The sequence below is a fragment of the Mesitornis unicolor genome, unplaced genomic scaffold (genome assembly GCF_000695765.1).
Source record: "Mesitornis unicolor isolate BGI_N332 unplaced genomic scaffold, ASM69576v1 scaffold16433, whole genome shotgun sequence".
NCBI classification, from domain to species: domain Eukaryota; kingdom Metazoa; phylum Chordata; class Aves; order Mesitornithiformes; family Mesitornithidae; genus Mesitornis; species Mesitornis unicolor.
The window spans coordinates 10,055-24,870 of record NW_010174121.1 but is presented as its reverse complement, the minus strand read 5'-3'; the positions used below and the strand labels follow the sequence as shown (position 1 = coordinate 24,870).

The window sequence follows — 14,816 nt, the reverse complement described above, 5'->3', positions numbered from 1 at the left end:
AGAGTGTCTGAGCACTGCGCTCAGTAAAATATCCTCCTATACTCCTTTCTAAAGCCCTCTGCCATTACAAGCTGTATTATCCAATATGATGTGTTATCCAAGCAAATTAAGGTTCACTCTGAGCACTGCTGAGTTTCATTCTATAGTTCAATTCTATAGTTTCTTTTAGTAGATTTACTACAAGAATGATGATGCTGAAGCAAAGTAATGGGAAGGAGAGATTTTACTAAGTCCAGAGATTTTACTGTCTCCATAACAGACACCAGTCATTGAAGACAGGAGGTGATAAAAACCTCCACTACTTTTCAAGTAGTGAAATACTAGTTCCCACAAGAAAATCTATATTAATTGCCCTGCATTCAAAACAACTCTTAATATAAAGAAATAATTTAAGAAAGAGAAGCAGAACATTTGAAAGCTATCTTCTGGACTCCAGAGCTCCCAGATGGTGATGAAAACATTCTCCCTAAAACACAGATGGTTTAATTTTGAAACACGGTGATGTGGATGTGTCAGGCATGGTTGAGAAACACCTGACAGCATAAGAGCTCTCTTTGGTCAGGAGCAGGAAGGAGTGAGGCATTCCACATTTATTTCCACTAAGGACAGGGAAGAAGGAGTCGGAAAAAAAAAAAGTAATGCCAGAGATGTCAAAACCAGAACATGGCCCAAGCTCTGTAGAGCACCAGTTTTCTGGAAAGGTCACCCAGAAGCAGAAAAGCAAAGCCGCATCGCTGAAGGGAGTAACGGGTGCTTCTCCCTTCAGAACTTCTGTTTGAAGAGGCAGCTAAGCTCTCCTTCCTGAGCAGGGGAAAGCAAAGGCCCCATCGGTGCAACTGGGAACGTGAACTGCAGGCAAAAAGGAGGCACGAAGTCTTTTCTTAGAAATAATTTCGGACAAATTAAGATGTGACTCTTCAGAGAGGAACCTGTTGCAGACCTCAGAGCAGTCCATCCCCAGGACCTTCAGTGAAAGCTCAAGGAGAATCCAAATAATATTAAGGAAGCATTATTTTAGCCAAGTCAAAATGCTTCCAGGTATTAATAACCTCTATACCAGACGCACCCATGTATGATATTCACTCACCTTTTTTACCTTTGATTTTTCTTCTCTTATTCTTTCTTTCCAGACTAGGGATTTCAGGAGAAGATCCCTCCTGCAAGTAAAATAATTTATTAACAAGAGTAACTTTACCTACATCTAAAAGTCAAACTTCCACTGTCTTTTCAAGCATTACTTGTACCCACACAGAAGAATGTACAAATAATTTCGCAGTCTTGTATAACTTGTCCTTCCCTCTGCACTTAAAAGAGAGAGGGCAACAAAGTGAGTGCCAGGTTTACATCTCAACTAGGAAGAAATATTAAATGACCCAGTAGCCTTCGACTTACTCAGATGTTTAAGGCCATATTTGGGTCAGACTTTCTACTCTATGGCTTTAGTTGAAGGTCTTGAGGATTAAACCAGTGAGGAATTAAAATTATCACTTTCTGCACGTAACAAAACCTTTTTGAAGAATTTGATGGGAAAAATTTTTTCATTTTCCCCTTTGGGTATGCCCAGGACAGGACAGTGAAATTCATATTTAAGTAAACAATTTTAAGCATATAATTTTGTAAAATTTTTTCCTCGCTTGACCATACAATAAGGAACATCTAAGGAAAACAAATTTCTACTACAGCCTAGCTTCCACTTAGGTTTTGAAATACCAAGACCCTTGCCATAACACCAAGTACCTCCATGGAAATATTTTAATAGCTCTCATTTACCAGTATAGCATGACAGTTACCAGAACAAAACCAAAAAGCACATGCTGTTCCTACTAATTAAAAACATCAAGCAGAAGCCCTGCACTAGGAAGGCAGAAATGGAAAAGATTCTTAAAGAAAGTTACGTCAGACAGGCAAATTAATTGGAGGCTATCAAGGTACCGGACAATCTAAAGGAGAAAGTCCTCCTCGGATCATTCAAAGGTTGGATGCTAAAAAAAGCACACCAAAGCTGGACAAAACTGCACACTTACTCCAGTCGCTCTTCGTTTCTTTCCAATCCCTTGGCTGTCATTCTGCTCAGTACCAGACGTGCAGCTACTGTCTGTAGCTGCATCGATGTTACTGGACACCGCAGGAAGTGAAGCGTTATTTAAAGCCGGTCGATTTTCTTCTGAGACTTCCAGTACATTTTGCTTTTCAAGAAGAGGTGTTCTCTTCTCTAGGCTCTCCTGATCTTGTTTTGTGAGGCCTGTGACCTCGGAGATGGCCTGAAGGCTGTGTCTCCTTCGACTAGTCTCTGTTCTTTCAGACATAAGCGGTAACAAAGGAAGAGAAGACGTCTCCCGTTTCAAGTCAACCTCAATGTCAGTGCTTGCCTCATACTCAGATGTTATGTGATGCGAGTGGCTGGCCGCAATTAGTTGTCTTTGCCCGCTTTCTTTTGTTTTGGTTTGGTCACTGAAGAAGTTATAAGCAGAAGGATTTCTGTTTGCAATGACACTGCTTTCAGAAAAGCTACGTTTTCTGGCTAGGCCAGAGACTGCTAAGGAAATCCCTTCCCACTGGAATCCTTCCAGAGTAGGCAGATCAGACTCCTCACCGAGTTCTAGACCCTCTTGCTCATTTTGAACAAGAGGCACCATTTCTATACCAAACCTTTAACAAGACAGAAAGAAAAATAAATACACACAAGGCAGCTAAATCTAGGAACAAAGCCTCTCCCTTCCCCAAATACACATTATTGCTTGAAAAGATCTGGCAATACATTACACTAGTTCTGTGTTTTCTGTCTTATCTGGCAATTTTGTGTATCACAAAATTAGATGTAGTGGCCAAGAACCGACAGCATGATTTCCAAGTCAGAAATAATGTTATTACAACTGCTCCAAACCAAGTTTGGAATAAGCAAATACGACATCTTTTCGAGACGCTTCAAAACTTCAGGTTTAAAGAAAGTTTCAAAAGTGAAGTATTTTATAATTGCTGCTTCTAAACGCAAACCCAAACTGCGTATCAGATTAAAAGATTAACAAATGAACAGGGGGCATTTACTGTGCCTGCAGCAATGCAAGCGTTTCTTGCAGTCCTGAATAAGTGAAGAAATGAGCAATTGTCACAGCACTGTTCACATCCCGACTGCAATTTAACATTCTTCCACTTACTAGAACTTGAAAAGCAAATACATTGCTAGTGTCTGTATTCAGATGTTAAGTAACGGTTATGAAGTGATCAGAATAGTTTGAGGAGCAGACTGCTATTACTTATCTATGGACAGACATCCACAGCAGCAAGCAATTATTAAAAACTCAAAATTATTTGCATATGCAAAAGACCATGGTATAGCAAGCTTCATTCTGAAGTCTTAGCATTGGAAGTCATTTCAGATCTGAAGAAAGCCAACTCTCCCCCCTCAGCACACACAAACACACACACGCACAGAGGTATCGTTAGATCTGAAAGCTACCAACCTTGGTAAACCTTTGCCAAGTTCCTGTTTCTTCTTGGATACCTGCTGGATGACTTGATCCCAATTTACATTTCTCCTGGAGGCACTAAGAATCTGCCTGAGGGTGGGTTTAAGCCCTGACTCCTTCTCAGTCTCACTTCTCCGATGGCCGCTTACATTCCGAATGCGCCGTGCGCTATTGAGATTGGGTTCTGGAAGATGCGTCCCAACTTTGCTCTTCAGACAAATATGTCGTGTCAGGTCTCTTTGCAGTGAGGCAGGGAAGCCAAGTTTGCTTAAATCAGGAAGGAGGAGGCCTAGTGACTGGCTTCCTCCTTTCTGCAGCTCAGGATCTGAAGGATTTTCAAAACCTTCCATTTCAAAGTGATCATGTGTCTTGACACCCTCTTCATCCCCTTCTCCATCCTGGGAGGAGGTTTTCAAATCCACATGCAAATGGTCCTGACCGTCTGATGGAGAACCTGTGGATTCCATCTGAAACACAGAATCTTTTAGATCAGCAGAAGCAACACTTGAAACAGCCGGCTTTTCATCGTCTTCCTTTTCAGAGGTGGCAGTTTTACCTCCTGGAGTGTCACAGGGTAGACAAGAACTAACCGAAGAACCCAGCTTTTCAAGTCTTGCTTCTGATTTCTCACTTCCCATTAAATCATCGTCACTCACATCTTCTAATGAATCTAATCTGAACTCATTCTTTGGCAATGTTTTCCCAGTTTCTTTCTTATTCTCGTCACTTTTATCCTTGCAAGACGTTAAGGGAGCACTTTGCAAGGAATGGTTGGACTGAACATCTTTGGAGTTCTGCTCTGCCTCACTTAAGTTATTAACAGACTCTCCAAGATCGCTACCAAGTACGTTTTTGTTGTCTTCTAAGTTACCAGCACACGCACCATGCAGCTTTGATGAATAAGAGGATAAACTGCTTGTTTCCACGTTGAGTGCATTCAAATGATGCTGCCCTTCGCTGCTAGTTGAGGATAACAGAAGCCTGACATTTTTTAAGAGACTGTTTGTGTCTTGCTTTGGGGAAGATAACATCTTCTCTGTGATGTTCAGAAGAGGAGATTTCAATAATGGCATCTTATTACTTCTGCCATCATCTTTGTCAGGCTTTTCACCACTGGAACAGTCTTTCATTACCTTGCAAGTATCAAGGTGATCTGAGGTTGCATTCGAAGGGGAAGACGTTTCTTGCTTTTTAAGTTTTGAGAGGCTAGCATTGGCTTCACAAGTTTTTCCTTTCATTGCTGAATCACTAAGAGGCACAAATACAGAATCCATCTTATCTGGAGTTTTAGAAACATCTTCAGACCGCGGTTGCTGCTCTCCAGCTTTCTGAGATGGGTAGGGAGTCCAGCGATGCATTTTGTCTCTGGAAGGACTGCCACTTTTTCCGCTGGCTCTTGAAGTTTTGCTTTCTGGTTGCTTTGATATACCAAAATTCAACGCACCCTCGAAAGGAAGTTTATCACTAGTAAAATCAGGCGAGTCACTCCTATTTTTTCGACCTCTGTACGGCTGAACATCAACATCTTTCTCCTGCCGCTGCCATGCGTATCTATCCTTATTATATTTAATAGGCTCTAACGAGTATGTATCTCCTGAGCTTCCAAAATTCCAGCCATTTGCACCATGAGGACAAGATTTCCAGTTTCCTCCATAACTCTTGGAATTCCAGCTAGAAAAATGACCTGTTCCTTCTGAGTGCCAAGTAGAATTTCTGTCCCTGGCACTGTGATGCCAATTTGATGGTCCTCCTCCTCGCCCACTTGGATGCCAAACATTTCCAGGATTCCCATAGTTATGGCGATTTGAAGAGCCTCCTGAAGTATTTTGGTGCCACCCAGACCGTCCTCTTGAGCCACCTGAATGTCTGTTTATATTAGGGTTCCTCTGAGAGTGTGAAAATTTGCCTTGTCTGTGACTAATATAATCATCCTTCTCCCACTTCCAGTCCCTTTGTGATGCATTATGATGATGCCACGAAGACTGATCATAAGCTTCTCTTTCTTTGTAAGCAGCTCTTTCTTCTCGCCTCCTCTGTGATCTCCTATCATCACATTCTAACTCTTGGTTTGCACAGCTTAGTTCCACTTGCCTGCAAAACAATTGAGAAAAACCTAAGTTCCAACGTCATTCCGCTGCAATCAAACAGCATGCAAGCCTCACACATTTTGTTTGCGTTGGGAAGAAAACCTGTTTGTTTGCTTGGTTGTTTTTTACTGAAAAGAAACAGAGATAACTTATTTAACTGGTTTATGATTCAGGCTTTTGTAGCATTTCATTTTCAAAACTAATGTTGTACCTTTACTTAAATGATATTTCAAAATTGCTCGTACAAGAACAACTGATTCGGTGGAGGGACAGTTTGATAGACTAATTCTTAAATATTGCCATTTAACTCAGACGAGACTATTCCTTTCCATTTACTATTTATAGGATTAATAAGAAATAAAAAGAAAGCTTCTTTCTGTTGTATAATCTTTGTCATTTGAGCAATCTTGATAGACAAAAGATCTGTTAGTAGTGAGATACTTTTTCTGAAGATGATTCTGTTGGTGTTAGATGGTACAACTAGAGTGAACTGATACAAAACAGAAGGAAAGTTAGGCTAGGAAAAGCAATTCTTCTACTTCTTGGAGAAAACAATTGAGATCATGTCTCAGTTTATAAAGCTTAAGTTAAAACACAGATGTAAAACATCCACAGAAGTTGCACCTCAGATAGAAAAATATTTTGTCTTGTTCTAACCAACAGACTGCAACGGGCCACAGCTCGCAATGCTGAGTGTGTATGAGCCTCCCAGAAGCACAATCTACTGTCCTTTGGATGGCACTTGTGCTTGGCAACTTATCACAAACACGTGGTAAATCATCACATGCGCATTTAAAGATAAATGCTACCTTAACCCTGACAGCTATTCCCAGGGTCAGCAGTCGAAACGTATTTATTCTACCAAATGAGTCTTCTGACATTACAGGAATACATTCATTCCAGATCCCTGCTCAAGCAAGGCAGGAAACTTCCACGCTACTGTTCAACAACAACTCATTCGAGTAAACTGAACATTCATGTTGTACCATTCTTTAAGTTTTTCACACATTCCAGTTGTGCTAAAACACGCACAAATAATTACTCTCTAATGGGAAATGGCCTACTGCATAAGATCAAGTGAGCTCTAAGACAAGAATTCAAAGAAATTATGACTGACACCGATAGTTCTAGGAGCTGACTCAACTAGATTACGAACTAATGGAAACAATTCTGCTGTATTAGTAACTTAATCCACGTGCTTTCTTCCCCCCGGCGTCCCCACTCCTCCAAACCAGCATCCAGCAGAGAGATTTTTCTAAGATTTTAGCTGTCTCAGAACACCACTGTACTGACAGCATTACTTCTTTACCAGAAAACTAGGAAAAGTGACAGTGTTGCTACCTTCATTGACCAGCAGGAAAACACGACCATTGTGCAGTACAGGGACACGCTAGTATGACAGAAAGGTGGCAAAACCAAATGATTACCACAGCTTTGTGCACTTGAGACGCTAATAGAAATCTCCAGCCACAGCAAGCAAGAGCTTCTTTCAAGAATCATACAAATCATATGCCTCTCTCATACCATTGCCATGCCATAAATCTATTCACATAATACATTCTCAACTGGAATGGCACATTAGCAATGCACACGTGCAGAGTCACATGGAAGATAAAACGCAATACTTAGTACTCTCTGCAGCCTTCTATTCTACAGTGAGCCACTAGAATTATGTTTAGCTAACGGTAAGCAGTAAGACAAAACAGGCAAGAAATTTCATTCAAGGATTATGAGATTTCATTGACAGAACCATCCCATTAATTTTAAACCCAGACAGATTTCAGTTTTATAACAAAGCACGTTCAACAATAGTTTCTAAAAGGTCGGTTCCTGTAGACAGCCCCTGACCCAAGCAACCTCTGTTAAGGTTGTTAACACTTTCAGTTAAGACTTTTGGTTAAATGGGTATCAAATATTAAAATAAAAACATTCAAAATAAGAATCCACACTTGGGACTGTAAATATCCATAATGGAGAATAACAGTGCTTCTTTACTAGTAGCAGATCAACAGAACAAGAATATTCAGCAAAATCGCATTTATATGTTGAAACCACAATATCCACACAGGTATCCTCGTAACAACCACACTGGCCGCAGGCAGTTTGCATTTTGAGTACCTAAGCCTTAGGAGCATATTCCAAAATCTGTTAAAAGCAATTCTCTGATCTAAGAGGAAAAAGGAATGCTCACCGGCTCTGCTCCTTCCTTTCCTTGATTAGTTGAATGAGTTCTTTGTCAAAGTATTCTTCTTCTGCCTCTTCTTTCTCTTCCTCTTTCCTGTCGTAGGCGTCAACATTGTCTTTGTGCAGCTGGCTGGAGATGTGCTTGGCGTATGCTGACAAACCCACCAGTGTCACCCTGCACACGCGGCATTCGTGGTTGCTGTCCCTAGGAAGAGAGGCAGAGGGTGGACTTTCAACTCTGCCAACAGGCATGGCAGGTATCTCTGGTCTTACTTTGTTTCCTCTGAATGTGCCTGCAACTAGGTTTGGCTCGGTATATTGAAGTTACTTGAATTCTCTGGTTTTTTGCATTCAAGGTCTAGTTTTTTGATGGTCAGTTTTTAAAAGATTTTTTTCCAACAATCAAGAGGTAAAAAACTTGGTAATGAGGCTGTGTTGACTGGGGGGAGGAATTCTTCTTGAATTGTTGTACTCAAAATCTTTTCAGAGGAAACATAGTGAGCGAGGAGGCAGAGTGGAAGGGTTACAGAGCTAGCAGGAGCTCCTCTGAAGCCCATCCATGCTGCCAGCTGCACTGGAAAAGCCTGGTGACAGCTTCTACATTTAATCCTTGCCTTGAGCCTTCCCCCAGCGAAATTTAGAACAGGGAGGAGGCAGCACATGGATACAGCCAATCCTGACACAACATAACCTAAACTGGGACAGCTGAGGCTGCTGCCTGGAATCCAAAGACTCTGCAGCACAGCCAGTGAAGGGAGGGTGTCTTCAGTTCACTGCACTTAATTTGGTTCAAGTGTGCATGAGGTCTGCTTTCTACTTTAGAGGACTTATCTTAGAGAATACAGAAATTATTTCAGCTGGAGGAAGTTGACAGCTGTGTCAGACAAATGGTTTAACTCATGTTTCAGCAACTACTGGATTAAGGTTACAAATTATTTTCTTTTTTTTTTTAAGAAATTCAAATTTTAAAAATACATTTTTTGTTCTCCTGACAAATCCTTTCAACACACCACTGCTAGGGAAATACATTGTTAATAAAAAACCTAAACAAGGAAAATAGGTTCATCAATTTTAAAAAGTGAGGAAAAACTTAATGAGAGCATAGTCCACCGCAAATAACTCAGCGAGACAACGTTAAGACTCACTGCCTGCCTCCACAATGCTGCTTCAGTTTTGCCATTGAATTCATAAAAGCAGATCTGCATAGCCCCAGGGCGCACTTGAGACCAAAGTCTTGTAACAGTAGTATTATAATACCAACACAGTTCACAGAATCCCAGACCGTTAGGGATTGGAAGGGACCTCCAAAGCTCATCCAGTCCAATCCCCCTGCCGGAGCAGGAACACCCAGATGAGGTTACACAGGAAGGCGTCCAGGCGGGTTTTGAATGTCTGCAGAGAAGGAGACTCCACAACCTCTCTGGGCAGCCTGGGCCAGGGCTCTGTCACCCTCACTGAGAAGAAGTTTCTTCTCAAATTTAAGTGTGTTCCTGTGTTCCAGTTTGTGTCCGTTACCCCTTGTCCTATCATTGTTTGTCACCGAGAAGAGCCTGGCTCCATCCTCGTGACACTCACCCTTTAAATACTTACAAACATTAATGAAACACAGTTCACGACTGGGATCAAAAAAATGGGATCCATAAAGGAAAAAGGCAAACGTGAATCCCTCTTCTTCAGAGAAAAGTTAAAAACAAAATGAGAAAAATATCAAAAGATGCACCTTCCCTCAAGATATTAAGCCAACATCCTTACTGGAGTGCTTAATGGAGTGTTAGCTGCTATACTTCATTAATCATCAAAGTCTGTGGTTTTCCTACTAGCAAAGTTATTTAACCAATGCAGTCATTCAGGCACAGCTAGAGAGGGTCTTCTTTTAAAGAGAGGTATTAATAAAAATTACACTTCTTACATTTGTTTTGTATGTTGCAGCCTATCTATTATCAGATGAAGCATTTGGATACATTTCATTTACAAAGTCAGCAGCTTACAAATTTAGCCGGTGTTTTTCCAGAGAGGTGTGTACTTCATCCTGCACACTTGACACACACTAATACATATTCAAAGCTCAGATACTATGTATTGGCTAGCTCATTAACCCAATAAAGATAACCAAACACGATCAGCAAACTTTCCTAATGCTATCAGAAGAATCCTCTCCACACTCATAAATGGCACAGCTATGTATTGCTAATAAGACTTATTTTGAACTTCGGTCATCCCACAAGGCAAACTGCAAATAGGAAGCTGGCTTCTTGCTGAAAAAGGTGCTCTTTTTAAATAATGTTCCACTTGAGTCATAAGGACACTTCAAGGAGAAACACACCTCAGTGATACTACCTAGGTTTTAGAGAACAATCCAAATCCTTCATAAGACCCATGTTTCAATTCTTTCCTAAAACTTTCATCATCCTCATTTACAGACTAACTCAATGAATGCAAAGTTTTACTTACTTTGGACAACGCCAGTGAGTTAGCAGCTGGCCTGAGGACAAAGAACTTGTTTCTATCACTTCTAACTTGTGAGTTACTAAGCTGTGGTTCTTGCACCCACTGATAGGCTGGAGAGAAAAGACTTCAGTGGGTGGTAACTAGCATTCTCTGTCCTGCTCTTAATCCACATGAACCTAAATCAGAAAAACAAAAAACCAAAACAATAAAAACCACGCTGTAATTTTCCTACACAAACAACTGCTTTAATTGAAGATTTATAGTGGGATGTGAAATCTGAAGGTAGTAAGAGGCCGATACTACACAGCATCTTCTCTGTTAAACAATTCAACCAGACTCACAAGGCTGTTGCTTGCGTTTCACACTTTCTACTTGGAGCACCTTTTGCTTTACAAGGCTGTAAGACTCTTAGAAGACTTGACTAAATGTAAATGGAAGAAGGAGAGGCACAGTGAAAGAGCAAGGCTGCTGCTGCACAGTGAAAAATGAAGTTCGTTATTCATTTTGAGAACAAACATCTTGCACGCATTCTCCTGCAAGAGGTAATGAAGACAGTTACCTTAGTAATAGAAAATGTAACGCTGCTGAAACAAATTTAATTTTATTTCAGTCTCACGGAAATGGAAAACCAAGAATTGTCAGATGACCTGCAGGCCACTGTTTATAACAGTATAGAACTTCTAGAAATTACTGTTACCTTCAAGAATCATAACCTAAAAAAACCCATTAACTTAGAAGGCCAGAAATAAGATGCCAAAATCTGCGAAATTTTGAGCTGTAAACCTCAGCACTTACTGCAGTGAGGATCTCTGACCCACTGACAGAAGAAGAAAGTCCAGAACAGAAATGCTCTGCAAGTTAGCTGACCAGAAGCCCTAAATCAGCGTCTAGTGTTAAGGGCATTCTGGTTTCTGAGCAGCACCTTTGCAGCTGTTCAGTAACAGAAGAAATCCTCTTCATGCCCAGCAGAACAGATATTGAACAGCATGTTCCAGTCACATTTTCAGAATGCTCCAAGCTCCCGAGGCCCAGCTGCTTGGGGCACTGCAGAGGTTCCTTGGGTTTGTTTTCTTTTCTTATTAAGCAGCTGAATTCAGAACAAAAATAATCCCAAGAAGCATAGGGCTGAGCAAGGGATTAAGACGGCAGGAGAGGGGTAAAAGGAAAAAAAGAAAAGAAAAAAGAGGGTTGGGAATTGATGAACTTATCATTTTTTATGGCCTCCATCTTTACTACAAGGCAATTTTTATTTGAGAAAATGAAGTAGCTTCCAAGAAGCTGCTTTCATACATTTTCTCAATGGGACACAATACCAACTTTGTTAATCTGGAAAAAGTTGAAGATTCTCTGAATCCCGTGAAAATAAATTTAATTTCAAGAGGGAATGATTATTTAATTTTATTTCCAATCTATTTTAACACTAGACTGCACAGTCCCTGCCTAAAGAGAAGCTGATGACAGAGATTCTGAAGACAGAAGTTCTTTTCCCAATTTACCAACCTGTTGTGAAGCCCCAGACAAATTAATCGAATATTAAATGGAAGTAGAAATGAGACAATAGAGGTTATTTACTGACAGTAAGAAGCATCTTTTCACTTATTGTCCTGCAATAAGGGTTATTTTCTATTCTAGAGAGATAATTCGAAATGTCAGCAGATATAAGTGGGCATACACATATGCTACAGATTTTTTGGAAGTCATAACCTAAAAACACAGTAGGTTGCTGATTTAGATGAACTGCAGCAATACTTAGCAATTATACACAACAGTGGTATAAAGTACTAAACAGCTGGCTCAAACAAATGTCTTCAGCTGTGGCACATATGTAACACAATCTTGTACTCCAAATGCAGACACTTGTAAGCTTTGCATATAGAAAGTTACTGAAGAGAAATAAATTCTGAAGTTCCTCTAGATTTGGAAGATTATAAAGCAAGTTTAAGTGTTTTAGTAGAATTCAACCTGTCACAAGTTCACTACGTTGGCATTAGTAACCCACACCTCTAAGAGTTGAAAGAGGATCACTTCTTAGTCCTTTCAAAGGTGTTTAAAAGAGATTTGCTATTTCCATATAAAGTTTGTGCTGTCACACAATTAAAAAATTAGTCTGTAGGTCAAATACTTCAGTGCAGACTATGCGATCCCTCTGGCTACCTCAAAACCCATACACCTGAAAGCACTTGTAAGTGCATTCTGGTTACACCCTGATACCATATTACCAGGATGATATTTGAAAACCCTGTAACTCCTTTCTCCTGCTTTCCAGAGGCTGTAAATAAAACCAAGGAAACAGAAGGAAAACACCATAGACCATGGTTAGGTCCCTTGGAGCAGGGTGGCAGAGGACAAGGCAGTCACTCAAGCAGATGCAGACTTTACATCCAGGATATCAGTCTTCTCACAGTGGTTTAAGAGATCAACAATTGTTTCTACATCACTGAAAACTTCTAAAAACCATTTTAAAAAGGAAAATACCAGTGTCATAATTCTGCCAAAGGTGCAGAATTGTGCTTCCTAGTGCTTCCAAGAAATGAAGCATGAAACTGCGAATACCTAAAACACATGCTTTTTATTTTTATTTACTGCGGTCCAAGAAATACAGGAGAGCTTTCTTCCACATCACTGTTTGCCTCATGAGTTTTCAACTTTAAGAGAACACGGAGATTGCCAGGTTTATCACAAGGCACGCAACTAAGTGACGCGTAAAATTAAATCATGAGATCACAATCCGCTTGTATGGGAAACAGGACATGAGCTCTTCCAAAGCGTGACATAGAAACTGCACAGAGAGGAAGGATACAAGACTGTTCTCATACCTTCCCTTCAGGTTTTCAAGTTCTCTGTGGTGAAGCATGCTTCTCATGTGTTCTTCCATCTCCTTCAATATGGGGAAAAAAACAAAATTGGTCAAAACAAAGCAAGATGGTGTACCATATCTGAAAAGTTCAGTTCTGAGAACTCTCCTGCCTCACAGGAAGGTGTACTCTACTCCTGGAGGGCTATAGAGGTGCCATTCCCATTACTACAACCATGAAAGCACAAGTAGTCACTCTCAGGAAGTCATATAATGTTACCTTTCCTGAGGAAAGCCACACAGGAGTCACTAAAATTCAACAGAAGGGGAGCAGAATTCCAGAAGAAAGACAAACAGAAGTGTATGTAGCAAAGCCTATTAGACTGATTTCTGACAAATTACTGTTGATCATAACTTTATTAGAAGTCTCATTGATACCACTCTCCAGAATCATGGCACTTAAAAACTATTTTCTGCACAGTCTTAGCAGTCTCTCTGTATTTGTATTAGGACACAAATGTAATTTCATCATCACATACTATTTTACCCTGCTAGATGCATTTGAGAAACTGTCATGTATGTAACACGCCAGTTTGCTGTTTATAGCAACCTTGACCATTGAACTGCAGTGCTATACTTAATGATTACTCTAATTAATTGCTAATGTAAGAAAGCTGCTGGAAGAGAAAGAAATTTTAATAATTCAGCAAAAGGAAGCAGTTCAGAAGATTTAACTTTCTCTTAGTGTTTCAGCCAAAGTGTTTGGAAATCGTCAAAGAACAGACACTAATCACTATCTTCTTCAGTCCTGGAAATCCCATCTGCAAAGGGAAAGCAACATCTTCAACCTTACAGAGTTGTGTGAATTAATACATTGGTATTTGCAAGATGTCCGTGTGCCATATGACTAAGCAACACATGAAGGTCCATTAAGAAACGCTCAGTTTACAGTGCAGGCTTTGCCTGAGATGCAGTGCACAGTGGATATGCACAAAGCTGATGCATTAATGAAAACACATGCTGTGCTGTGTTCTCCTTTCATATGGAAACACAGATATCCCAAAAGAAATTTTAAAAAGTGTATTACAGTACTCTTAACACAGCACAAGTTATACCCAAAAGAGTTTGAGTGCTTTTCACTTTGTTGTCATTATACAACAATAGAGAAAACTCAAAGATCTCAATTATTTCTATCATTCAGAATCAAGCATGCTACACAGCTCATTTCAAGAGAGATATTGTAAGGCACATGCAAATATATTATTTGATTTGTGACAGACCTAGATCAAGAATATTCCTGTCCCAGGGAAAAACCCTCATACTTTGTACAGTTCTAAAATGAAAGTATTTCTTACTCACATGTCGTATTAGTATCTACCACAGATGTAAAGCATTAATCGTTTACCTTTTTCGAGCTGTATACGATGTGACACAATACGCATTTCCGTTCTCGAACCATGCTTGTTACTCTGGGAAGATCTTATCCCATATCTGCAAAGAAAAATAATCCACAAAGAACCAACATTCAGGATTACTTTTTTTTTTTCGTTAATCTGTTTCAGTAAGGAAAGTAAAAATAAGTTACTATTCATGAAAACACTTGTGCTGAGGTTCTTCAATAGAACACATGCCTCTTGTGCATAACCAATACTCTTCAAAAAAAGAGGTAATTTTGAACGGCCACCTAAACCAGCTATAATAAAAAGTAGCCTTCTCTTTCATTAATTTTGTTCCTTGTTCTCAAAGACACGGCACTCATTCTACAAGCAAACAGAGATTTGTAAGAATCTTCTCAGCTACTCAAATCAGAATAATGAAACACTTTTCGACTAGGAT

The 14,816-nt window shown here is 40.0% G+C and overlaps 1 protein-coding gene across 1 annotated transcript in view; it reads right to left on the bottom strand.

Moving 5' to 3' along the window:
* The window catches only part of ZNF106 (zinc finger protein 106), a 28,242-nt gene extending 13,775 nt beyond the window's left edge, over positions 1-14,467 (bottom strand). The window contains exons 1-6 of the mRNA XM_010180951.1: positions 14,386-14,467; positions 13,003-13,064; positions 7,746-7,943; positions 3,462-5,558; positions 2,025-2,649; positions 1,088-1,157 (exon numbers count right to left, since the gene is read on the bottom strand). Coding sequence (XP_010179253.1) covers positions 1,088-1,157; positions 2,025-2,649; positions 3,462-5,558; positions 7,746-7,943; positions 13,003-13,064; positions 14,386-14,439 — 3,106 coding nt within the window. The 5' untranslated portion in view covers positions 14,440-14,467. The remainder of the gene's footprint in view (positions 1-1,087; positions 1,158-2,024; positions 2,650-3,461; positions 5,559-7,745; positions 7,944-13,002; positions 13,065-14,385) is intronic.
* Between the last annotated feature and the right edge of the window lie 349 nt (positions 14,468-14,816).